At 35.8% G+C, this 27,290-nt stretch overlaps 2 protein-coding genes across 6 annotated transcripts in view; one reads left to right on the top strand and one right to left on the bottom strand.

Moving 5' to 3' along the window:
* LOC131682506 (dynein regulatory complex subunit 3-like) overlaps nucleotides 1-26,470 on the bottom strand; it is a 28,484-nt gene extending 2,014 nt beyond the window's left edge. The window contains exons 1-6 of one of the 3 annotated variants that reach the window (XM_058964026.1): nucleotides 26,136-26,470; nucleotides 6,106-6,264; nucleotides 5,587-6,049; nucleotides 5,315-5,524; nucleotides 5,114-5,254; nucleotides 4,614-5,043 (exon numbers count right to left, since the gene is read on the bottom strand). In XM_058964026.1, the coding sequence (XP_058820009.1) occupies nucleotides 4,614-5,043; nucleotides 5,114-5,254; nucleotides 5,315-5,524; nucleotides 5,587-6,049; nucleotides 6,106-6,217 (1,356 nt within the window). In that variant the 5' untranslated portion in view covers nucleotides 6,218-6,264; nucleotides 26,136-26,470. Of the gene's footprint in view, nucleotides 1-4,613; nucleotides 5,044-5,113; nucleotides 5,255-5,314; nucleotides 5,525-5,586; nucleotides 6,050-6,105; nucleotides 6,582-26,135 lie in introns of those variants that run through there. The other 2 variants (XM_058964027.1, XM_058964025.1) reach the window with 2 other exon arrangements.
* The window catches only part of LOC131682505 (uncharacterized), a 32,966-nt gene continuing 22,225 nt past the window's right edge, over nucleotides 16,550-27,290 (top strand). The window contains exons 1-3 of one of the 3 annotated variants that reach the window (XM_058964023.1): nucleotides 16,550-16,880; nucleotides 16,939-17,059; nucleotides 26,597-27,161. In XM_058964023.1, the coding sequence (XP_058820006.1) occupies nucleotides 27,006-27,161 (156 nt within the window). In that variant the 5' untranslated portion in view covers nucleotides 16,550-16,880; nucleotides 16,939-17,059; nucleotides 26,597-27,005. Of the gene's footprint in view, nucleotides 17,060-17,250; nucleotides 17,541-26,596; nucleotides 27,162-27,290 lie in introns of those variants that run through there. The other 2 variants (XM_058964022.1, XM_058964024.1) reach the window with 2 other exon arrangements.

Raw genomic sequence — 27,290 nt, 5'->3', positions numbered from 1 at the left:
CACAAGCATTCTCACCACAGGAAAAGGATTAGAATTACCCTGGAAAATGTTCCTCAATGTTATTAAATCCATTTCTCCGTACCTTGATATAAACTTTTTTTTTATCGCCATGTCAGGAGTGGGCAGAGATAAATCGTGTAAGCGCACCTGTTTAGAGCCGTTGTCTATATATACGGGGATGCTTTAGTTAACGTTGCCGCATTCGTTGGCGTGTTGTATGTTGTTTCGCGTAACGAATGACTGTGATTAATGTTTTATATGGTGAAATTGTAGGATATTAGCTCCTGCCACATTGAGCACCTTTTTCACTTTTAGTAATTGTTTCACTTCTCGAATAGCTGGTCTCAAAGAACATTTCCAAAAAAAAACAATAGCAACACAACGATTTTAGCTTGGACTCCGGGAGGAATGAGAAGGTAGACTGACCTTAATTAACCGGTAATTGAAATAAATTTTTATTTGTATATTTGTATTTTTATAGCACGTTAAAATAATTTTTCGCCAAAAATGCTTTGTGTTAAGATGGAACACTAATTTTGGGCGTCGCTAGAGATGTTTGTGATATCCATAAGAAGCCAATTGCTATGTGCCAAATAAGGAAATCAAATCAGTTCAATTCAGTCACCAGTACTAGCAGTCGTTTACCCGCTGTACTCGCAGTTGTTTTATTTGCGTTTAATTCCTTATTACTGCGTTCTGTGTCATTTTTAGTCTATTACTGCATATTCCAACAGTGTATTAAAGCCGACTTCTACATTAAAACGTCACATTCCTTTCCAAAAAAACCTTCATAAAAGCTATGATTAGAAAATTTTCTCGGTTGTTCTATATTTTTAATCCTACAACGGTTTTTTTGGGGTACATTTGTACCCCAGAGCTATTTGCAATCCCTGTTATTCCGTTACGGTTTATTTTAACTGCAAGCAAACTTTATCATAAATCAATTTGATTATTAAACTTCCATTAAAGCTGGTGCAACCTATTTGTTTCACTTAAATAACCTAACAGTGCCTGCTTAAAATTTGTCTGGGGTACAAATGTACCCCACAAAACCGTTTACGTTAGTGTTTTATCATGTGTATATAATTCGGAAAATTTATTATATCTTTTTTATAAGCAAAATATCGATACATAGTAACTTGCGTGAAATTGGATAGGCTTCAACACTGCTGAACAATTAAATCTGTTATTTGATTTAATAATGCTACTATAGCAAAGTAACTAGAAAAGGCGCTTGGATCGTAATCGTATTTTTTGGTTTTGATGTCAAAATATGATTTGTATATAATATGTACTACGCACCACTCAATTCCTCATCTTCTGTAGCCCAAGTTCTGGAACGTACAATGCACTGGTCTGTTCCTTCATCGCCTATTTTAACTTCGTTACTGCATATTGCTGTATATTTACTATTTGTATTGTATTTGTATTTGGTGTTCAAACAAGCATCGGAATAAATGCACTTTTTGGTCGGTTTTTGAATTATTTACTAATTGTTCAAAAGGCAATTTAATAATATTTACAACGCCGTATAGATAGTAAAAATCGGTTAGAAGCTTCCGAAGTTATAGCAATATTAAGGTTAAAAAGGGATGTTGACGTATTTTTAGGACAAATTGTATAAAAATGAAAATGTGCATAAAAAATTCGCAAAGCACGATTATTTTTGAAAAGGCTGCTTTGATTGGCTTATTTTTGAATAAAACTATCTAATTTAATTATAAATTCAATAAAAACTAGGCATATTAGAGCGGTTTTAATTCTGGGGTACGAATGTACCCCACAAAACCGTTTACGTATAGAAAAAGTTACGAAACCGTTGTAGGGTTAAACGAGAATTACGAGCTGAATTTGCTACCTTATTCTTGCTAACAACAAAAGCTAAAAACTGCTCCACCAACAGATAAATCTACCCGTGTATCATTTTGTCTAAACCACAGAAGCAAAATATCGTAGGGGAGCCCGGGGCTAGTTGGCGGTTGAGGTAAGTTGGCGGAATCCCTTTTTCTCTGTTTCAATTAGACATATAGCGCTGGCTCTTCTTGTGTACCTCAAGTTAGGTAAAACCCGTTATCCAATGTGTTTTTGTTGCAAAACGATTTGTTTAGTGGAAGTTGTGGGTGATATTGTGTTTTCGAGTATACCACGTAAATGTTCTAAATTTTAAATGCTTTGCGTTATTTAGAGTGATTTTAAATCTATTTCCCGAAAGATTATATTTTTCGATAGCGCGTGAAAAGAGCATCCGTATAGATATTACATCTATCCACAAACAAAAGTAATTTTTTAAATAATTTTTAATACAATATGCGGTTGAGGCAAGTTGGCGGTGCTGCACGTGGGATAAGTTGGTGGTACTATTTACAGTGCAATAAAATCATGAAATATTTTTATTTCTGGAATTCACTCCAAAGTAAGAAAATCTTTTTCTTGTGTATCTCGCCAATGTAGGAGACATTTATTCCGGCCAATTGCATAAAAATTTTCGAAAATTTTCTTTTGTATAGGGAGTACGCGTCAAAGTCAAAATTCCGGGGTATTGAAACTGAAATATAATAGCAAATGTCGGTTAATATACAGTTTTCTCGAAAAGACATTCAGCACGTTCCAAAAGGACCCTTGAAGTAATTGAATCTCCATTTGATTGCTTAGTTTTTGGCATATACCCACATACCGCCAACTTACCCCGGAGCCGGGGTAAGTTAGCGGGTTTTCCGCGTCACATATTTTTGTCTCTAAAAATGGAGACAATGCATCAAACACTTTAAAAAAATCGGCGATAAAAATTGAAACCAAAAAACCCCGCCAACTAGCCCCAGTCTCCCCTACTTAAACCTACTGTGTCGAACGTGAATAAAAATGAATGACGATCAAAGCGGAAAATGGCCGTACTGTGGTCAAACTGTATTCCTGTTTACTTTTCGAGGTGTCCCTTAAAATCACCTGTTGGAGAAGTTAAAAATATCAAATTTGCAAATGGAGGTAAAGATGATCAATGTCTATACCTTACAATTTCATAGTTGGACATAGTGTACTGATTATTTTTCAGACTAATAATCAAGTAGAAGCGTTTATTGCGCAAAATTAAATATATCATTGAATGTGGCAACATGAAGTCAGTACCTCTGTATATATAAAGGCGATGACACAAACGTGGTGCGAATACACGGATTATCTCCATATACCTCTAATAAGGTTGTTAACCATTGTGTACATTTTTAACAGGGCAAAAGAGTACCCGGGAACCCGCTAATTGAAAAACTCGTAACCATAGCAATTTTAGCAACAGCAACATAGTTTGATATATGAATGAATATATACAAGTCCTCTAATCAAGATTCAAATAAGTAAGTTGAGAAGGGCCCGTCAGTAACACTAGCCTTGGGGCCCGCCGCCGCTCTCGACGGCCCTGTGCACCATACTTTATATACACGCACAATGGTCCGGCTCTACCTGTCCCTTCGACGCCTTCCTGTTTTACCACCGTTACTGTTTGTATTGGCGTTTGGAGCATCGGAATAAGTACACTTTTTTAACCGTTTTTTAATAATTTAATACCTGTTCAAAAGGTAATATAATAATCATCACAACGCCAAATAGATAGTCAAAATCAGTTAGAAACTACTGGAGTTATAACAATAATAAGAGAAAAATGGAATTTTGACGTATTTTAAAGACTTGCTTTATAGAAAATGATATATTACAAAATAAAATAGACGAACACGAATATTTTTGAACAGGCTACTTTATGAATGATTTTAGAATAAAACTGTCCAATTTAATTATAAATTCAATAAAAAATAGGCATACTAGAACGATCTTAGCTCTGGGGTACGAATGTTCCCCACAAAACCGTTTACGTACAGAAAAAGTCACGAAACCGTTGTAGAATTAATGTATTAATTGTGCAAACTGAACTGAATAAAAAGTACAGATATTGGAGACAATTTATTCCGTTCTAAAATGTATCTGTTTTGCTTTTAGAAAACAGTCATCAACACACATACAGGGTGGTTTGGCACATCTGTCAAAATACGAGTGTGAGCTAATTCAAATGTGCACTGATAACAACTTAATATATTGTTGACCATCCACCAAAATCATTTGTGTTGGTAATCATGAAAAATATGTGATGGAGTTTCTGGAAAACCGTAACCAGCTATTGTTCGTGAGCTCAGTCACCGCGAAGTGACGCGTATCGTACCAAATTAATCACCCTGTGACCTATTGCATCTGGTCTATTTTACTCAAGTAGAAAATATGCAAGTATCTACATACTAAAGAAAGCCATTGTCCTTAAACGAGTCAAAATACCCTCAGATCAACCTGGGCCTATTTTGTTTCGTTTTTGACAGTATCAGGGCCATAATCAAGGTTGAAATTGCTCATGTTGAGCTATTCTAATGGATTTAGAATTCTGAATTATTTTTACACATTTGTCGCTCTTGGCCGAATAAACAATATTTGAAAATTATAAGTGAAAGAATTGGGAATAATTATCATTCCTTATAAGTCACCACATAAATAAAAAAAAATATCATTGAAGAATGCATTCATAAGTGCAGTGCATTCAAAACATATGTCACTCACCGTAACATAATGTGTTCATTTACCTCTCTCAATACAACCGGAATGCTATTGGAATGACCGGATGCTGCCTGGAATGTCACAAATTGCTGAACAACTTCGACTAGGGCATCACCGAAAACGATCTCTGCATCGCGCATCAACACAAACTGGGCCTGCGTTTTTTCTATAAACTCATTGGTCATCTCTTTAATGGTGTTCTCGAAGTTCGCATTGCCTTCCTCGGTGCGCTCAAAAAGTTGCATTTCAATGTTCATGACTGTGTGCCAGGAATCCTCAAACACCGAGTTGAACTCGTCCTTGGCAACGTCTAGCTCACCAGTCATTGGGTTGTACTCATGCGATGAGGACACATGCATGTCGGACTGTTTTAGGGAATCCCGTTCTAGACTGGTCACGATCTCTTTGACCTTGGAACATAAACGGTGGTATACGTCTAAGAAGTGGTTGATGATGCTATCATAAAATAGACAAAAAACAAAGTTCGATACTTATAGCGCAAATATACTCCAAAACACGTGCTTACTCTTGACCAAGTTTTTGAGCTTTCTTTCGTTCGACATCAATGCAGCTGTTGTACAGTTGGATTTCTTTCTGTCGCCGTTCGTATTGCTCCAAACCAATCTTGTAGATTTGCTGAGTCAGGTTGTATGCCTCCGCCATGTATCTGGAAGTAAGAGAATTTCCATAGACGAAGTAAAAGTTGTAGCATAAGAGCTAAGCATACTCATTTTTCAATTCAAGAGCATCGTCGCCAATGGACATCAAAGCTTCTCCATCTGGATCATTGGTAAAAAGCGATTCAAACAATTGATTCCCATTCATATGTTCGACAAAGCTTCTGGATAGGTAAACCTCATCAGACTTTTCCTTAATAATTCGCTCCCTCTCCATGATTTCAAATTTTTCGTTCTCTAATATATTCTGTTGCTCATGACTGTAAAAGAATAAAAAAATCGATCGGTTGGAACGCTATGATTATGAATGACTAAACAATACCTAAACATTTCTTTCCCTGCGCTTCGTTCTTCCGGTCTTATCAGAACGTACTGATAGTACTTCAGTTGAGGTAAAAGTGTCGCTATATATAATCTTAATGGCTTCGAGCTGTCATTTGCTATGGGATTGAAGGCTAGATTCAATGAGCGTAGTTCTTTCAGTAAACGTAACCGCTCAATCCCGTCCAGAGTTTTTATGTTATTTTTCCCGAGACTGAGAATCACCAGTTTCTCCAGACGATCAAGGTTCTCCAGTTTTGCGATTCGGTTTCCGTATAAAGACAGTGTTCGCAGCTGTACTAATTGGTCGAGCTCTTCAATCTTCTCGATGAAGTTGAATGAAAGATTTAGTTCCTGTAGTTGGTTAAGCCGGTGAATGTTTTCGATTTTATCGATCTTGTTGAATGCTAGTGAGAGGATTTTTAGATTCTTCAGCACCCAAAGGTGATCAATTTTCATAATATCTGCAAGTGTTTGATGTTATTACTTCTTATTTATGCATATTCAATAAATCACTCACTTTGAAACTCCAGCCGGATTACGGTAATGCACTCCAGCTGCACTTGATCCATTCGCGCCAATCTGCCGGCCTCACCCTTGTGACCCTGTTCAAGGATTGCTTTTGTGAGCATATCATTACTGATAACTCCCGGTTCCTGTTCCTTGTTGATGGAATCTTCTGCGGCAAGTTTTTTGGACATTTTTTTCAAGATAAATAATTACAGTTGTTTAGAGGTTGAAACAGGGAACTATTTACATAGACACGTTATCAGCTTTCGCCAAAAGAAATGTGACACTCGCTGTCGAATAAACAAGTAGGGGTAATTGTTTCCAACAGCAACGTTAGTTTCAGGTCAGCTGCCGTTTTTCTGGAATCAATAATCGATGTTTTGTTTATTCAAAATTAGTGTTGGGGGTAACACCGGGGGTAATTAATGGGCCGTACGTGCATCAGATGTTTGTTATTAAACTCCTTATTCACAATATGTTTATAAATAAAATTGTTTAAGTCAATAAGCCACAACCTCCAATTTTTTGCGCGCCATAAAAGTTTTTGGATACAAGTTTTGTTCGCTTCGACATTTAGCTTATTATTACGATTTTCTATGTTTCTTGCTCCGAACTTGCTTTTAAATGATTTGATTGCTTTTTTGAACATGGCGAATCCTATTTCGCGTTGTCATACAAGATAACGGGTTTCTATATCTTTCTTATATGAGAAACGAAAAAACCTTCCCTTGAGAATTTTCTGCGCACGAGCCTGTACGTAAAAATTGTTTTATTCGATAAAAATTATAGTTTTTTCCGCAACGTGATCATGGAAAAGCTAATTTTGGAAAATCACATTTCTAGAAAATCGAGTTAAAAATTGCAAGTCAGTACTACACTTAGTAGGCGAGGCGCGCTTCAATTAGTGGTAACTTTTGATCTATTGGTCGGATCTCTATTAAAATTTGGGAAAATATTGTCAAGGGGTTGTATTATCATATAGAGTGAAAACACATTTTTCGATATTTTGAATTTTCATTCGCGTCCCTTATCACCTATTCTTATATTATTATGGTGATATATAAACACCTTGGTTATGTAACAATTTTTTGATCTTCTTTCAATTCAAATAACAGGGTAGCTTACGTTTTATTATATTCAGAATTACACATATTTTGTCATATATAATTTCAAATGTTCCTTGAATTTAAGGTATTGTAACGAAACACAAGCTGACATTTCTCTGAATTGAACAAAATTATTTTTTGTTTGCTTAGTATTTATTTGATCAATAAGGTAACTAATCCATTGCACAGTGGGAAAAAAAGTATCAAAAATGCGACTTTACTCAATAGCTTGATAGAAGGCTAAGTGTTGTAATCAATAATGAATCCTTCTTATATAAAAATGTCTGGGGAGTCGATTTCAGGTATTTAAAATGACCGTAAAGTACGCTATCATGTCCGTTTTACCCCAATTCTTCTTTTCGTTTGAGTTTATTTTCAAAACTGAATATATAACTCGGAAGAAAGTTGGAAACGGCTGACACAAATTAATATTTCTTATGTAAAAAAGTCCAGAAAATTGATTGAAGACATTTAGAATCATCTCACGAAACGTATACACCCATTTTACCCTAATTCTCCGCAAAACTAAAGTTTGAAGTTAATCCTGGCTTTATATTTCGGTAAAAGGCTATATGCGGCTGATCAAAAGTAATGATTCTTATGTATAAAAATCCAGGTTATCGTTTGAATGTAGTTAGACTGGTCGCTCGAAACGTATGTACCCGTTTTACCCCAATTCTTTCCATAACTCAAGTATAAAGTCAAACCAGGCTCTACATTTCAGAAAGAGGCTGAATGCGGTTGATCAAAAGTAGTATTTCTTATGCAAAAAATTCTGGGATATCGATTGAAGATAGATAGAATGGCTGCACGAAACATGTGTACCCGTTTTACCCCAAATCTTCCCATATCTCAAGTGGAAAGTTAAACCTGACTGTGCTTCTCGAAAAGAGGCTGAAGGTGGCTGATGAAAAGTAGTAATTCTTATATAGAAAAATCCGGGTAATCGGTTGAAGATAGTTGGAATGGCCGCACGAAACGTTTGTATCCGTTTTACCCCGATTATTTACATAATACAAGCTTGGTGATACACCTTACTCAATATTTCAGACAGAAGCAGAAAGCGGTTAATCAAAACTAATTTTTTTATGCCAAATAATCCAGGAAATCGATTGAAGGTAGTTCAAATGACCGGACAAAACACGTGTATCCGTTTTACCCCAACTTCTTCCCATAGCTCAAGTGTGAGGTTAAACCTTACTGTGCTTCTCGAAAAGAGACTGAAGGTTGCTGATGAAAAGTAGTAATTCTTATATAGAAAAATCCGGGGAATCGGTTGAAGATAGTTGGAATGGCCGCACGAAACGTGTATATCCGTTTTACCCCAATTATTCACATAATGTATGTATGAAGTAATGTCTTACTCGTTATTTCCGAAACAGGCTGAAACCGGCTGATTAAAAGTAACTTTTTTATGTTAAATAGTCCAGGGAATTGATTGAAGATAGTTCGAATGACTGGACAAAATATGTGTACCCGTTTTACCCCAAATTTCTCCTATAGCTCACATGAGAAGTTAAACCTGGCTGTACCTCTCGGGAAGAGACTGAATGCGGCTGATGAAAAGTAGTTATTCTTAGGTGCAAAATTCCGGGGAATCGATTGGAGATAGCTAGTATGACCGCACGAAACGTGTATGCCCGTTTTACCCCAATTCTTCACGTAATGTATGTGTGAAGTTATACCTTACTCATCATTTCAAAAACAGGCTGAACGCGAATTTTTTGTTCATAAGAATTACTATTTTTCATCAGTTGCAGTCAGCCTCTTTCGGAGAAGAACAGCCAGGTTTAACTTCATATTTGAGTTATCAGAGGAACTTAGGGTAAAACGGGTACACATGTTTCGTGAGGATATTCTAGCTACCTTCAATTGATTCCCTGAAGTATTTAACATAAAAAATTACTTTTTATCAGCCGATTTCAGCCTGTTTCTGAAATGTTGGGTAAGTATAATCACACACAAGTGTAAGGGACAGAATTGGGGTAAAACGGGTCAACACGTTTCGTACGGTCATTCCAAGTATCTTCAATCGATTCCCTGAGCTGATTTACACAAGAGAAACTACTTTGGTGAGCCGCTTACAGCCTCTTGCTGAAATAATGAGTAAGGTATAACTTCACACATACATATGTGAAGAATTGGGGTAAAACAGGTATACACGTTTCGTACGGTCATTCTATTTTCATTCGATTTCCCGGAAATTTTTGCATAGGAATTACATGTACGTTTCATCAGCCGCATTCAGCTTCATTCGGAGAAGCAGAGCTAGGTTTAACCTCACACTTGAGCTATGGGAAGAATTGGGGTAAAACGGATATACACGTTTCGTGCGGTTATTCTAACTATCTCGAATCGATTGCCCGGAGTTTTGTACACAAGAATTACTATTTTTTATCAGCCGCATTCAGCCTCTTTCCGAGAAGTACAGCCAGGTTTAACCTCACACTTGAGCTATGGGAAGAAGTTGGGGTAAAACGGATACACGTGTTTTGTCCGGTCATTCGAACTACCTTCAATCAATTTCCTGGATTATTAGGCATAAAAATATTAGTTTTGATTAACCGCTTTCTGCTTCTTTCTGAAATATTGAGTAAGGTGTATCACCAAGCTTGTATTATGTAAATAATTGGGGTAAAGCGGATACAAACGTTTCGTGCGGCCATTCCAACTATCTTCAACCGATTCCCCGGATTTTTCTATATAAGAATTACTACTTTTCATCAGCCACCTTCAGCCCCTTTTCGAGAAGCACAGTCAGGTTAAACTTTCCACTTGAGATATGGGAAGATTTGGGGTAAAACGGGTACACATGTTTCGTGCGGCCATTCTAACTATCTTCAATCGATTCCCCAGAATTTTTTGCATTAGAAATACTACTTTTGATCAACCGCATTCAGCCTCTTTCTGGTTTAACTTTATACTTGAGTTATGGGAACTTTATACTTGAGTTATGGGAAGAATTGGGGTAAAACGGGTACATACGTTTCGGGCGACCAGTCTAGCTATATTCAAGCTATATTATATAAAGCCAGGATTAACTTCAAACTTTAGTTTTGCGGAGAATTGGGGTAAAATGGGTGTATACGTTTCGTGAGATGATTCTAAATATCTTCAATGGATTCTCTGGACTTTTTTACAGAAGAAATATCAATTTGTGTCAGCCGTTTCCAACTTTCTTCCGAGTTATATATTCAGTTTTGAAAATAAACTCAAACGAAAAGGAGAATTGGGGCAAAACGGGTATGAAAGTGTACCGTGCGGTCGTTGTAAATACTAGCAATCAATTTTTCAGCCCTTTTTACATAAGAAAAACCTTACCTGGTAAACGACATCCAGCCTTTTCAAAAAAGTCGTGTTTTGGGTCCATTTTTTCCCACTGTGCATTGGGCATTTATTGTACGTGGGGAATACGTATGATCTTGGCTGAGTAGAATAATGACTGCTGACTTTTGTAGGAGGGTTAAGAATTGACAATTCACGAGAAGAATCGAACCCCAATTACTAATTTGCGGCTTTCATATCAACACGAAGAACAAATGTTATTAGTTTCTTTTTATCTCCGTCGTTAGTTTCTTATTGTCTTCAATCTTGTTCTAGTAATTAGCTTTTTTCCTTTTTTTATTTCGACTATGTTAGTCACATTTTCTTTTTTACATTTTACGACATTCAATTAGCTAGAGATTACTGGGTACCCGTACGATATTAAGCCTGTTCTAATGACCCTGTCACTTCTAGTTTTCCGATCTGTTTACTTCACATCCTTGCTCTCACTTGAGTACTATGGCTCTAAGTTTCATAACTTTCCCTACCCAGTAATCTCTAGCTAATTGAATGTCGTTAAAATGTAAAAAACTAGTAATTAGCATGAAACACCTGCTAGCCATCGGTTGAATATTCGACATACAAAGTTAGTCGTTTCACGTATTTCAGGAGTGCTTAGTAGTTAACATAACAACGCGCGCGAATAATGATAACATAAGAATCAGCACCTTATTCAAACGTTCGTGGAGAAAGTAACCAATAGATAATTGTCATTTCATTCCTTGTAATCACCCTTATTCTTGTTTACGACGAATGCGAGATTCGTTTGAAGACGAAGATTCGAACGAATAGTAAGCCCATTTGATTTTGCTGTTGTAAACGGGAATACAAACCACTTTTGAACGAATCTCGCATTCATCGTAAACAAGAATAAGGGGAATTATACCAGAGTACATACACGATAAATAGTAGTTATTACGAATTCTTCAATGACTTAGGTATTAGCATATTGATTTGACAAATGTCTCGAGATGGTAAAGATTTAATTATATTTTATTTTCCTTGAAATGTCGTGTTTCGCGAAATGAAGAAATAAGGAACAATAAAATCCTTCATAAGCCGTTTGACTCAATTAAACGTATCGAACACTCCCGACTGTCGGCTGTCCGGAACTAAAGCTGCTCTTTTACGAACCGAACCTTTCCAAATTAACTCAACAAACAAACAATCATAAATTCTAGGCAGCCCGATGCCTAGAGTAATAAACACATGTTAGCACTTCTGAGACATACATGGATCTTATCACTTATCAAGGTGAATCCAGGTGATGTTATTCTTTTACTCGATCCAATTAACGAAATCTCCTTCCCGTGGCAAACGTGAAGATGCAGAGCTATACACGGTCTCCACAGCAACATTTGTTACACTAATATACCTTTCCTTCCCCTATGACTGTACGGACGTGGCCGGCACCGTTATTAGCATTTCAAAGTATACAGCTCTCGAAACGTGCACATTTGACTACATAACTTGAACTTTTACAGTTTTACCTGCGTTAAGCCATACCGAACTGAGCGCCAACATTTTTTGTGGCATTTTTTATGCCGAAATTATTTTTTTGATAATATACCATTATCATAGAAAGTTTAAGAATACTTATTTGCTTTCGATTACTATTTGAGTTCTTAACAATAATTATTATTATTTTTTAATTCGATTATAGAGGTTTTAACCTTGAGGTCATTCGCCTCTTCGGGATAGAAAAGTCTCTTATGAAAAATTTCTAACCCTATGTGCGGGGTCGGGACTCGAACCCAGGTGCGCTGCGTACAAGGCAATCGATGTACCAACTACGCTACGCTCACCCCCAGAGTGGGGCAAAATGATCGTTTCTTCAGAACAGCATTTTGGTTCCATTTGGGGTCCCAAATAGCTGCGCAAAATTCGGGGTCGAATGGTTCTGACCCTGTTTTAGCGCACTTCGTTTGAAATTGGTATGGAGATTATTATGAAAAAACCTACTTTTTTGTATTTTCATTTCTACAGACTACAATTATTCCTGCAGTATGCAACTAATTACATAGAAGTGTAGTCCAGGATATGCTGAACAACTTTGCCGAAGGATGTATGGCGTCTCAAACAAGTTATAGCTGTTCATGCCATGTTGGTTTTAGAAATTACAGTTACTAACATTGTTTACTAGTTATAATAATATACATATATACATCTTTATTAATGTTTGCTTGGATTTCAGTATGTAAACAAAGTTGTTTGCTTACCTCACTCCTCACCTACCCGATCAGAAGGACATAACTGATTTATAACACCTGGAGTTATTTATTTCAAAAATATTTTGAAACAGAACCTGTTATAAATGCGGCTGGTTAGATGTTAAAATAACAAAAAACAAAACAAAAACCTGGCTAATGATAACAAAATTGTAACAAAATTTGATATGATTTTATCAAAGTTAAAACTAAATGAGAAATAATTTTTTTTCAAAAGTATATACGTCCTCTGTGAGCCTGATCAGAAAGAAATAATAAAATTATCACATACTGTGTTACTTTGTTATGATAACAAGTTGCGTAATATCTCTGGTCTCGTTAGTTGGTAAAATAACACAAAACATAACAGAAATTCTTCTCGTGGGTCAAAAATATGACAACCTGTGATAGGCTTCTATCAGAATTATAACAAACTTTGTTAGGTTCTCCCACGGCCAATATAGCTTGTATTACCTATTGTATAGTATCAACAAATTTAGCGTGCAGATCTAAAAATAGAATAGAGAATAAAAATATAGCATTCATTAAGGCGTTTTCGTTTGGCAGCAAAAAGCTTCATGTAACAAAAGCTTTTTATAGTTTGGTCAAATGATTGCATACATGCTGGCTGATCGTTATTTCGAATATATGACACGCTGATGGTTATTTGTGGATTATAGCGATTTGAACCTGGGTATTCTGAGTTTTATGTGGATATTTTCTGCATGAACCAACGACGTTGCTGTCGACTGATGTTTAATGTTAGCATAATATTCCTCGCATCCGTCAAGGGCAAAACGATTATAGATGCATCTTGTTTCCAGAACGCACACATTGAACTTTGCCAAAGCCTAAGGACTGTTTGTTTTCCTTGTACCATAAGCTTTGTTTTCATGCAGTTTTACTCACTACTACAGCTGCCTATATTACGATAGATTGGATAGTTTTATAGTATCTTTGCAGATTAGGAAAGTGGGGCTATTTTTAGATTCTGAATAGTGCGCTTCGGTGCTTTTCTTGTACGTTAACATGATTTACACGATTTTTAGTAATAATGTCGATGCGATATGGTAACATTGAGCGGATAATTTACATACATTATTTAACGGAGAATGTGACAAATGTTATTTATGATTCCGAAAGAAACAAATACCAAAGTTTCGAGGTTTGCTTTTTGAAATTTCAAGAGGTTTTGTTATTAGCACTTTTAATATGGGGAAGATTGAGCAAACCAGAACAAATATCTAAACCTAATAAATTCCTATACATACAAATCTTTTACGGTAGTGCAATCTATCAACTGCGAATATTATAACAGATAATCAGAAAATTCGAGAAATTGTTGAGGAAAAAAAGTTGAATAACGCATGAAAAGAGACTTCAGCGTATTAGTAAATAGACGGTCATTTGTGTAATGTAACAATCATTCCCAATCGATTGATTGATTTGTTTATTGGGGCCTTATCCAAATGGTCATTTACCCGATTTACAGTGTACCGTTAGCGTTCAAAGATAATTGTGGAAGAACATATGTATAACTTATTATAACATCATCGTTATATGCGTACATTAAATCATATTAGCAGTCCAATGATATCACCAGAAGATATAAACATGATATATGTTTGCTAGCCCTGCTGATTGGGATATCACAAAGATAACACAGTGAGTAATAAATATCAACATGAGATATAAATTTGATAGCTTTCTGTTATGTCGTTCTGATCGGGTAGTTACTGCTAAAGACGAATCACCTTAGAACACTAAGCACCTTGGTCTTGAGGGTGTATTGAGTTCTACAAGATGACGACACGTATGAACTCATGATGAATGAAGTTTATGTTTGACAATTTTCGGTGGTTTGTTTACTTTGTCAGTTGCGTGAGTACATCCGAATGGGACGGGCATAGCGCAGTTGGTAAATCGATTGCCTTGTACGCAGCTCACCTGGGTTCGATTCCCAACCCCGTACATAGGGTTAGATACTTTTCCAAGAGATTTCTCTAACCTAAAAAGAAGCGAATGATCATAACGCTCTATAATCAAAATAAAAAAATAATTTACTCTCGTTATAACAATGGATATTCTAGTGTTATGAGCTAACAAGAATATGATAACCCTTGACGGTGCTGGATAATCCAGGTGTTCTAAACTATACGTTTAAAAGATATAGAAGCCACTAAATCGAAATGAGTAGAAAAATGTTCGAACGAAGAGAATGTCGAAATTTGCACTAAATATTCTGATTTAGCAAGCGATTTGTAGATGCGCAGGAAAGGTTCAACTTCTATTTTCTTGATCTCGCGTCCTGCAACTATTACCAGTTCTATGGCATCACGCTAATGCATTTTTTATATATTCTATTAAAATTAAACTATTTTCCAAACTGACCTTAGTCTGACAGATCAGAGACACAGTCTGGAAACGTTCTTAATGATCAAGTGGATTAAAATAAATATTTCAATGATTTAATCAACTAAAGGAAACTGTCCAGAATTTAAAGTATTATAGAAAATTGTCCAGAAATTGACTAAAAATCGAAAGAAAATCACTTAATACTGATTACTGATAGCTTCTAATTCACGTAAAATTGGTTAAATGTATCATTGATGACACCACCAAAATAACTAGAAATACGAATGGAATAGAATACACCTTCTTTGTGGAAGAATAAGTAAGGTGTAAGGCCAACGTTCTAAGATGATTTCTGTAACACTTTCTAAGTCAATTCGTCAAACAAATATATTTACACTAATTTGTTCAGTAATTGGGTTGTTTTTTGAATAAAAGTGATTTGGTCCAATTTTTTTCCACAATTACCATAAAGATTGCAAGATGTTCGACTACTTGAAAAAAGTTGTATTGTCTGTTTAATTACAGGTTTGTTTCAGCACGGTTTCAATTTAAGCTGTTGCACCTAACGCATCAAAGCCCTACGAATAACGAAGACGTAATGCTCTTTCGAAAATGAAAAGAGCAGAGCGCAATTCCGCTAGCACTCGAATTGAGTGTATAGAAAATACAGAAGAGCTGCTCTTGAGTCGATTTCAATTTATTGATCCATTTTTCTCTCTTTTCTCCGTGATTTCTGATCATATATCTCATTTTATTCCACTGCGAACAAAAATAATACGAAAGACTTTCACATACATGAAATCGAAACAAAAAAACCCAACTTATTGGCTTATGTAGATTCAACCAGTTACAACATTTTAGTCGCTCTCCGTGATTGCTACTGATATCAGTTAGCTGTATCGTCACGTCGTTTTCAAACTTACATATATATTAATTGGAAACTATAGCACAGTGGTTGGAAACGCCACAAACGTGAACTTAATTCACTAGAGGCCTAACCATCGAATATATTCACCACTTAAAAAAATTAACTATTTAGCTGGAGCAACACCTCTTACTTCTGCGACTCATTCATCTCGACAGATCACCACAGCAAGAATAAAAGTAACAGTTTCTTCCAACGAGTTACACAATATGAAAGGAACTGTTTTTGTCACACTCAGCAATCTTCCTCAACAACATGTTCTTTCTTAAATTTATCTCTGAATTATTTCGGCGGGAAGGGGGGGGGCTTTAGCCCCCTAGCCACCCCTCTGGCTACGTGCCTGCATTGTTTTGTGTTGCATTTTAAAAGACCTACAAGCTACACTATGCCAAAAATACAAATCACTGTAGCACCGTGTTATTTCACACAACTTTCAAATATTTAGTACAATAAACCAAAACAACTGAACCGCGCAAGTCCGGATAAAATCTCGGATAAAACCCACATTTGAAAAAAAGTTCAATTGTATCTCTTCTCTAGCCGTGAACAGACGTTGAAGCGCGATATATAGTTAAAGGGAGTTTCCACCGATTTCTTCACAAATGTACAGTTAATTATGAACGATTAAATTTACGAAACCATAACCAACTCCTTAAAGGAAGCGTGGAATAACAGATTTCTGGACACAAAATGTGCATAAAATGGAACGATATTGTGTTTTTTGTGGTTACCGGGGCAACCGATCAACATAACATGAGTGCAGGTCTTCTGGTTACATTCTAGTGTTTTCTTCATTTTTTTCACATTGAACTGAACTTTGCGGCCAGTCGATGTCACATTTTGTTATGGATCGAGGAATTGAACACACGTAACTATTCGTACTACTTGTAAAATAATGGTACGCAATAAAGTGTGTAAACTTTTAGAGTGATCGAATTTGTCGGATGACCAGGTGCTTGTGTAGTTGGGATGATCTAGGACTGTTTCGATGAAATCGGGTCTGTTTCGTTTGTCTTCAGTGGAACGAATGGAAACAACCACCTACAGGTAATAATTGTGTAATGCTGATGAGTTAGTTGTATGTATTGTGATAAGATATTGTAAATATTGGATTTTCGACAGAAACGAAAATAATTTAGCTGATGTGAAGTCACTATTGTTTCCCGGTTTGGAAATAATGTGATCTTTTTTTTGAATTATATAATTATGATGTGTTTAGTTGTATATATGGACCTATATCATCAATATCGTTTCTATACGCATACGAAATTGTACCAATGCCATAAACGAATCGATCTTGGTAACGGAAATGACCGACAGTTTTACCTTCGCATAATGCAGTAAAGAACAACAATGGTGTGTAGTGAATGAGACAAAAAATGGTTGAAACTTTTGCAAGTGTAGGTGGAGAAAGCGAAAAAGAACCGCAGCAAAACAGTGGAAGAACGAGGTCAACAAACGTTATTCCGTTGAGGATGCGTCGCTACTATATAGAAAGTGTACGATAAAACTACTTGAGCGAAAATGTGTGAGTATATATGTAGTTTATGGCTGATTTGTGGAAAAATAACAATCGAAGGACAATGAAGCGCTGATAGTTGGTGGAACCTTCTATAGAGTGAAAGTTGAGGGAGGATTTCAAAGAGCTGTTAGATGGATATATGAAAAACGAAAGATAATGGAGTCATGAGCTTACTGGTACTATTATAGAGCGCGCGGAACTCTTTCGCTCATTAATCGACCTTGGATAAATGGAATGCCTATAAAATACCGTTGTTAGTAAGAAACAATATTTTATTAAATTTGAGCCAAAGCGCCGAACAAAGATGGCAGGTGTTGCTTGAAATGTATACGATTAAAATTTTGGTAGAATCCTGTTCATCACATAAAATTTCTAATGAGAAAGTGAGTGATATCATAACAGTAGAAACATTTAACAGTAGTTACCATATTTTCAGCTTAGTTGGTAATGACGGTGTTCACAACTCCCCATGATTAACAACTCCCACTGTCCCCTACTTAATCAATAATCATAAAATGTTATGAGGATATGTCAAGGGACTAAAGAAGAATATTTTAACAGTTTTGGTTTATTACAAAGAAAGAAAAAATATTCCCCGATTATGTCAATGTCCCGTTCTGTCAGCCTCAATGTCATCAAGGATGATAAAAACGGGTTTTTAGCGGTCCGCCCCAGATTTTGTCTAGCCCCGATTTTATCAGTTTTTTGGCCCGATTTTGTCAGTCCTGTATGAAACAATATTTTATGAGTTCTAGCAGATGAACCAAATTCTAGTAAATCCTTTCTGGAGCATACTTTTCATGTCTTAAAGATGCAAAATATGCGAAAATAAATAAATTCATTTTTTTGCCTTATAGGAAATTTATGCCAAAAAATTAAAAAGGATATGGGGCTACATCTATTGACTGTTAATATCCCCATTTTGTTAATCTAAAACAAAACAAATAAAAATGGGTCTTCGCTGTAATTGGAAATTCTAAAAACCGATTTAATCGACCTATCAGTGAGACGAGATATTTCTTACACATATCACTGTTGTATTATTCATTAGTTTACCGAACACACGCAAAGTTGGCAAGCAACTAGCTGTGAGATAAGCATAGTTTCCAGTCCTGCACAAATAACACTTCGAATAAATTGAATAAATTAAAGAAAATAAACTTAAAACTTTAAAAAAACTTTAAAATAACTTAAAACTTTAAAATAATTATGAAGCAAAAAAATAAAAAAAAGTTATTCATGAAATGGACAGAATGAATAATATAAATCAAATTTATAAAATAAATCAAATTAGCTCAAAAGAAAATTAGACAACATTAAAAAAATTATGAAATGATAGTAAATAGAATTGTTTCAAGCTAACAAACTATCATCCAACAATAAAAAGAACTGACTTAACCGAATTAATAAAATGAAGAAACTGAATAAAATATATAAAGGGCGAACACGAAATTATTGCGACACCGAAAATGTCATGCCAATTTTCTTCTAATGTTTAAAATCAAACCAAAATTTTAGGGTAGTTTTATACATATATTTACTTCAAAAATCGAAAGAAAAGTTAATCCATGGAGCCTTGAGTGTAAAATTGAACGCATTTTCGCTTGATGCCATCCATCAAAGTCTTTACAGTGTCATCCGGTACCAGTTTCTCAGTTTTTTTCCATTTTCTTAACATGTCCTTCTCGTCTTTGACTGTCTTCTTACTCTTTCAAAGTTCCCGCTTCATCATTGCCCGCTCCATCGGGCGCAGCTCCGGACAGTTTGGCGGATTCATGTCCTTTGGAACAAAATGGACAGAATTGGCCTCATACCACTCCAGGACACTTTTAGAATGGTGGCATGATGCCAAATCTGGCCAAAATAGCGGAGCTTCGTCGTGCTGCTGCAAGAACGGCAAAAGGTGCTTCTCGAGGCACTCAGATTTGTAGATCTCACCATTTACTGTGCCCTTTGTCACGAAAGGCTCACTCCTCAGTCCGCAAGAGTAGATGGCCTGCCAAATGAGATTTGGAGGCGAACTTCGACATTTTCTTCTTCTTAAATTTGTCGTCCACATAGAACTTGCTCTTGCCGGTGTAAAACTCCAGCGCCGGAATTTGCTTAAAATCGGCTTTTATATACGTTTCGTCGTCCATCACACAGCAGCCATATTTTGTCAGCATCTTCTCGTAGAGCTTCCGTGCCCGAGTTTTAGCCGTCGATTGTTGCCGCTCATCGCGGTTTGGGAAGTTCTGTACCTTGTATGTATGTAGTCCAGCTCTCTTCTTGGCATTCTGGACGTAGCTCTAAGACATGCCGATCTTTTTAGCCAAATCACGGCTTGAGACGTTGGGATTTGCTTTAATCATCCGCTTCACCTTTCCCTCCGTCTTTTTGTTCTCCAGTCCCGATTTTCTTCTAGCTCCTTTGCCGTGGTCCAACGTCCACCGCTCCTGGAACCGCTTCAACACTCTGGAGACGGTTGAATGGTGAATGTTCAACATTTTTCCCAACTGCCGGTGCGGCTGGTCAGGAAATTCCAGGTGTTTGGAAAGAATTTGTTCTCTCGACTCGCGTTGGTTCAGCTCCATTTTCGTTGAATCGAAAAACACGACTTCAAGTTTGACAGCATGTAAACAATACACATCAATGAGAAAGTGTGCAAAATTTGGTTGATTTTTACCCAATGGTAAAAAAGTTATGCCCTGTTGAATGTGTCGCAATAATTTCGTGTTCGCCCTTTAAACTGGTGAAAATTAATAATTTAATAATATTAATAAAACCAAAAGAAATTATTGAATCAATAAGATGTATAATATAAATAATACGGATTAAATTAACCTTTTCATACCTAACATTTTTCTTGTACATGGTTCCAAAACCGTTTTTCTTAAAAGTGTTAAAGTAAAGAAACACGAAAAACCTGTTTTGATCAAGATAGACGCTTATCTAGCAGTGTGAGAAGCTGCTCAATTTTTACAACCGACGCTCCTGCAAAGTTTTCAATTCGGCAGAAAAGATAGCCGAAAGCAGTCTACATTGATACAATTTATCAGTTTTCAACAATATTTGAACACAACGAAGATATATCAAAATATAATTTTTCACCGATAACTGAAAATGTCTCTGGCAGTACTGCTTCAGTCAAGTCCAATCAGAACAATTGCAATAACTTCAGTTCGACGGATATTTCTTGTAACTATTAGCGCTCAAATAAACGGTGATAGTCACAATTATTAGTTTTACTTTTTTGTGAGGAAATCTTGTTTGACCCCAAAGTTATAGCTGTTTGAAAACGTGGTTGCTTATAAATAACAGGGTATGCAGCGGGTTGATAAAATCAATAAAATAAATAAAATAACTGAAATGAAAAAAGTGATAAAATGATTAAAAATATTTTCTTTCAACATATTTTAACATTTTTTTTTCATTTTGCTTGCTTTTAAACAATAAAATGATTTAAATGAAAAAAATCAGCGATAATAAAAAGTAATAGAATTAATAGAATAAATTAAATTGTGTCTAATTAATGTTCTAGATTAACTTAATGAAATGATTGACTAATCAAAATTAGTCAGATTATTAAAATGAATAAAATATGTGAACCCGTAAAATAATATAAAATTGCATAACAAGAAAACAATAAATAAAATAAATTAAATGAATGATACGAATAAGATGAATGAGATAATAAACTGATTGGAATACACAAAAAGAATGAAATAAATACAATAGATAAAATGAGGTCAAATAAACAAAATGAATAAAATGAATGGTAAATGAAAAAATGAAATGATCATATATTTAAAATAAGTCAAATATTTGAATGATCTGTAAAAATAAGTATATAGAATAAAATTTAAAAAAGTTAGTTAAATGAAGTAAATGAATAAAAGGAATTTCACAAATTCCAAAACCATTGTTTGAGAATATTCTGAAGCGTTTGTGAAAATCCCATTTCAAAGAGCACGTTTTCGTTCTTCTTTTCTTGACGGATTTTTAAAGATTATCTGGTTTTTCTACTTTATTGATGGGCCTCAATTAGACATCAGGAAATCTAGATATCATGAATTTGTCTTGGAATTAAAAGATGTCTTTTTGATCACAGATATCTAAAAATGATTTTTGTACAGAACAGAAGTTTCAACTCCAGTATTTTAACGCGTAATTGGAAATAGTAAACTGAGATAGGACCACCTGTAAATAATATTCATTTGCATTGAAGTATGAAGAAAAGAGTGTCAAGTGTCTAGGTTATGTTGGCAATTATATTTTTGTCTATGGCACAAAAACCGTATATTCAGTCGATTACAATGAGTCTCTTTCCACCCATCCTTATCACTTGAGAATTGTTTCGTTCGGGTGTCTCGTTCTGGAGATATGTGTTTATTAGTCCTACAGAATAAGTATTTGAATTTATCGAAAAGCCAGTGGCCATTGAAAGTGTCCCTGGACTGCTTTTGAGACACGATCATTATTGAAAGTTTTTTTGCAAATAAATATGCTTTTAGTCACATTGATCATGAAAAATGTATATTGGGGTTTTCAGTACAACTCAGTATCAGTTGTAGTTACACAGTAATATATATGACATAAATTCAGTGAGATCAACTATCTGTCCAATGCATAAACTGTGATTGTAATCCTTGTTAATTTACGTGTAGATTACGGAGCACTCAAACGAATTGTCCAATTCCTGTACTAATTCTGGCATTGAAGCTTCAATTGAAGCGTTCTCAGCATAAGGCAAAGGGACGATCCATAAATGACGTAGCATTTTTTGAGTGATTTATAACACCCCTCTCCCCCATCGTAGCATTTCGTCACAAACCTCTAAATCCCCCTGGTAATTACGTAGATTGACGGTAATTTCCCCCCCCCCCCTTGTCACCGCGAAATTAAAAAAAAACGATGTTAGTTATTCCCCTTTAAAAAAGCTACGTAGCATGACATGACCCCCTACCCCCTGTCGTCACACATCATCACAAAATACAATACTCCCCCCTCCCCCATATAATGCTACGTCATTTATGGATGATCCCAAACAGACGTTCTCAATTTTCAAATGACACATTTCAGCATATGTTCCATTAAAAATTCAGTAGAGATACGAATAGTTTAAAAAAAGGCACGTGGGATGTCTCTTTTCAACATTTTTTTAAACAACCATATTACCCTGTTTGAAATGGCCAAGGCTTTCCGTAATTATAGTATAAACAAACTCTCAGTAAAGAATTTGAATTAAATTGGAGTTGATGTAGTTTTTGGTCATATGACTCTCTTTAGTGCAACGAAGGAATAGCCTCTCATCTTCTGAGAAAAGCAGGGTTTAAACATAAATTAGTTATAGTTTTCTCATAGTACAAATACTTTGTAAATTTTGCCAGGACCAAAAATATTGTGTTTTTTAAGTAGAATGTAATATTTAGTTCATTTCCGCAAGTGACTCTGTTCTACACTACAATGAAAGCTATTTATAGGGAAACAGAGTACAAAAATAGGTTTGTTTTCTTTAACCTGAACAAACATATTATTAGCTTGGATATTAACAAATAGTTCAGATTAGTTGAAGATCTTATGACATACCTTGGAAATGGATTCGGAAATATCAAGATAGATCTGAGTCGTGGCAGTTGCAACGAACACGATTGGAAGAGATCGTTGGTGGGGAGAGCGACAAGTGAGGAATGTTAAATGATGGTTAGTGCTGTGACATAATTTTTGTATATAGGGCGAAATTTTCATTCCTTACATTTTTATTATAAATAATACAACTGATAATTTTTACGCCATAATTAGTTTAACATAAATCCTGCAAAAGAAGGTAAACTTTCACTATAATTCTGTTATTCACAAACACAGTTGCTCTCGGTGATGCTACGAGTATAATATGAAAAAGAATAATATTAGAAATCTATTTTCTCACTACTAGGTAGATTACTTGGTGATCTATGCATTCATATACCATCCAACGTCTATCTCACGACTGAACGTAATCCATTGTTTTGTCTTTGGATCCATTTTGAGAAATAGTTAATTATTAAGTATATTCACAAAATGTTTTCGGAATCCAATTCCTTGAATCACGCAGATGTGTTTTCGTACCCCGATATTTATAATAGGTTTAGTTTTGTCCCTAAAACACTCGTAAAGCAACACTCTGTATATAACGATCTCATTTTTAGTTAGTGGAAATTGGTATGCGAAGAATAAAAATGCAAAATGTTTAATATCTCCGCCGTTCGGGAACGGATTTTGACAATCTATAGCTTGATCGAATGGTATTTTCCAAAGATTTCTAATTATGTGCACATAACGCATTACTTTGTTTGAAAGCTATTTGTTTTAAACCATTTGTTTTGACAAAATCATCTATATCTCAGAAGGTAAACAACATATCGAAAAACAACAGAAAATAACAGTGTCAAATGGCAACGTTAGGCCTTGCATTTGAAACTAATTTCGTTAAGATCGGTTCAGCGGTTGCTGAGATAATTACATGACATTAGTTCACATACATACATACCCACACACACAAACAGACATCGTCTCAATTTGTCGAGCTGAGTCGATTGGTATATGAGACTCGGCCCTCCGGGCCTTGGAAAAAGTTTTCAAAGTTTGAGCGAATTCTATACATTTCTTTTGTAAGAAACTGTCCAAATTGTTTTTTTTATTTATCGTTGTGAACCCACAAAAAAGTTTTACAGAAAAATTCAACCGGTGAACATTGTTTGCATTCTTGGAAGATTTTGACTATATTATTTTTGCTATTTTAGCAAAACGCCACAACTGTCAGAACAATAATTTCTATTACAACCTATTCCCTGTTGAAGACGCTGGTTTTACAAATCTTGTCAATTGGAATACATTTTAATTTCTTTGGCATTATTTCGATATTTTGGTTTACAGGAATTTCATTTAAGACCGCACTGTTTAACCCTTATCTCCAGAACCGGAATATCTGTGTTATACTATTTTTATTCATAGCAAGTACAATATTTCTTAATCTTATTTCCAAGGTTTTTAGGATACACTAAAGTATTGAGCTCATTTCACCCTATTGTTATATTTACCCTACCCGTTTGAGGCCGTTGGTTAGGGCAGTATCTACCACGTTTGTTCAGCGTATTGGTAAGGATAGGGTGAACAGAGGGGTTTTTGGTTCGCAGTTGATATACACGAAATCCTCTGTCACTCCATGTTGTTGATATGCCCGCTGGGAGTAAGGGACCGTTAATAAATTACGTAACGCTTTTAGAGGGGTGGGTGGGGGGCTTGCTTACGACAAATTGTGACATGTTGTGACATATGGGGGAGGGGGAGTAAGCTAGAACGTTACGTAACATGTTTTCACTGAAGAAATTTTTTTTTAAGAATTTGTTACGCAGTAGGGGAGGGGGTATAGAAAAATTTGAGACAATTTGTTACATGGAAGAGGGGGAGTATATTTTGGGCACTTTTTGCGTTACGTAATTTATGAATGCTCCCTCATGTTTATTTAATCTTTTGCTCTCATGCATTTTGTCTTTAACGTATTTATTATCAATCCAATTTGCATTTGTCCATCCTTCAGTCTACACCATTATCTCCAATTTGTGTGTTACAATACTAACGTCATCGGCGAAGCCAAAAGGCTTAAGAGACTTCCAGAAAATCGTACCAATCTTTTTAATATAGCCCATCTAGCCTAACCCTTTCCGAGATAATCTCGGCGAGATTCAAAAGCACTCGAGTGTCCCTGATATTCGGACGTATTACACCACTTGAACCATTGTCACTTTGTTCATTCGTACCAGTTTGGCCGGGAGCCCGTATTTAAATATAAATTTAATACATAGGCATGGTAAATATATAACATTAACCGTTGTTGATTTTTATATCCTACCGGAATCCTCAATGGAAACACACAAACAAACCACCACTAATCAATACGATTGTTGAAACAATGTACCGTACCTAATGATGGGAAGAAATCGATAGAACGTTCCTGATATGTTTACCTTTTTTGTGCCTTGAACTATACACTCAGATGTCTAACCAATATCATGAATGATTGATGCAGCAATTGAAACGAACCTGCCATTGTCCTTTGTCAAGAAAATAACTGTGCACCCCCAAATTGATCGAACGTGCGTAACTTTCACGGCCAAGTGAACCTGATTTCAACCGAAGAAATATCTAATAGCGGGAAAAAATAATTCAGCTTGTGAAACTTATGAAACGACTTGTATTTTTATTGTTGAACTTTGTCTTTTGATGCTTTGGATGTCTCATAAATAGCTACGCGTGCGATTTGTTGGAGACCCAGATTTTTGCTCCACAGTGGGTTACTTTTAAGGTGGTTTTGTATGTGAAACTAGTTCACCCTTAATTAAACTCATTTCCGCCGGAAGAGGTGCTTGTCGCATGTTCTAGAGAAGTATACTTTATCGGCGTGAGCAAAATGGAATAGTCAATTTGGTTTTTTCGTATTGCTGCTTCGTCCCTTTGATGTTATTTACCTATTTATGGGGTGAATAACGTATTTCTAAAGTGTAAATGTATAAATGTAAAGTATAAATGTAACAGAGCTAAACGATTGCGCAAAAAAATCTATATTTAGTTGATTAAACTTACTTGTATATTATAGTTTATAAAACCTGTTGGCTAATCGTAATGTGTCAAATAATTTGCAGTTTCAGTGGAGTCTTAGTTTAAATTTTACACGCAATTAAAAAATAATCGACTGCAAAGTATAGTCGATTCAGAAAGTTAAGTTATCTTCATCCTTAGTCAACTTTTGCACTTGCATTCTCCAAAACAATTCTTGCCACCTTCTATTATACCAAACTTATACTCTGCATGCCTACCAAGCTATCACAAGTTGAACCTAGCTACATACACATTTCTTCGGTACACTAACCCCCCTGAGTCACCCTCTCAACATTTAGGAACTAGCTGTTTTACTTGTGTGCAGTCTTTGCAGACCGCAAAACGCAAACAAATCACCTAACCTCATTCGAGGACATCCGTCCATCGCATGCAAACCTAAATTATGAAATTATATATTTCCCTATGTTCTTTGTTTCTCTTTCTAGCACTTTACGAGCAATTACGAATGAGGGATCCTAAACAGCCGGCCTGGTTGTGACAATTCAAGACAGACTGATGAATATTAATGAGTCCTGCGGGACGGTGAATAATGTTGCATATTGAACTTTCAGTTGTAGGAAGTTGAAGGAAGGACACTCGGTGTCGGCAGCCAACCGTAGTGGTGGGTAAATAGTTTGTATCCTCTGCTGACATGAAACCCTATGAGAAGCAAAAGTGTTTAGTGGAAATATATTTCAAATGTGAAAAAAATTGTTTGGTGAGCGACAGGAGACACGATAATATGTGCACCCTAGTGCGATGCAAACGAGGAAATTTTTGAATTGTCGGCAGGCAACCAATTGAAGGGACGATATGTGCAACGACCGGATGTTGCTGTAGAATACGCTACCAGCCATGAATCGATATCTAACATTGAGCCAACTTGGAGACGGCACCTACGGCACGGTTGTCCTTGGTCAACGCAAAGACACCGGCGAGAAGGTCGCCATAAAGCGGATGAAACGGAAGTACTATTCCTGGGAGGAAGCCATGAATCTCAGGGAGGTTAAGGTAATTGTTGATATACGGCAGCAACGGTATTCTGCACGCAAATGCGGAACCATTTTAAAGTTGAATAATTTTAAGCATGATTCCGCATTGAAATTTCTTTAATTTTGTTTTCTCCTTTTGGTTCACATA

This window comes from Topomyia yanbarensis, chromosome 2, assembly GCF_030247195.1.
Source record: "Topomyia yanbarensis strain Yona2022 chromosome 2, ASM3024719v1, whole genome shotgun sequence".
Lineage (NCBI taxonomy): Eukaryota > Metazoa > Arthropoda > Insecta > Diptera > Culicidae > Topomyia > Topomyia yanbarensis.
This window is presented reverse-complemented; position numbering and strand designations above follow the sequence as displayed.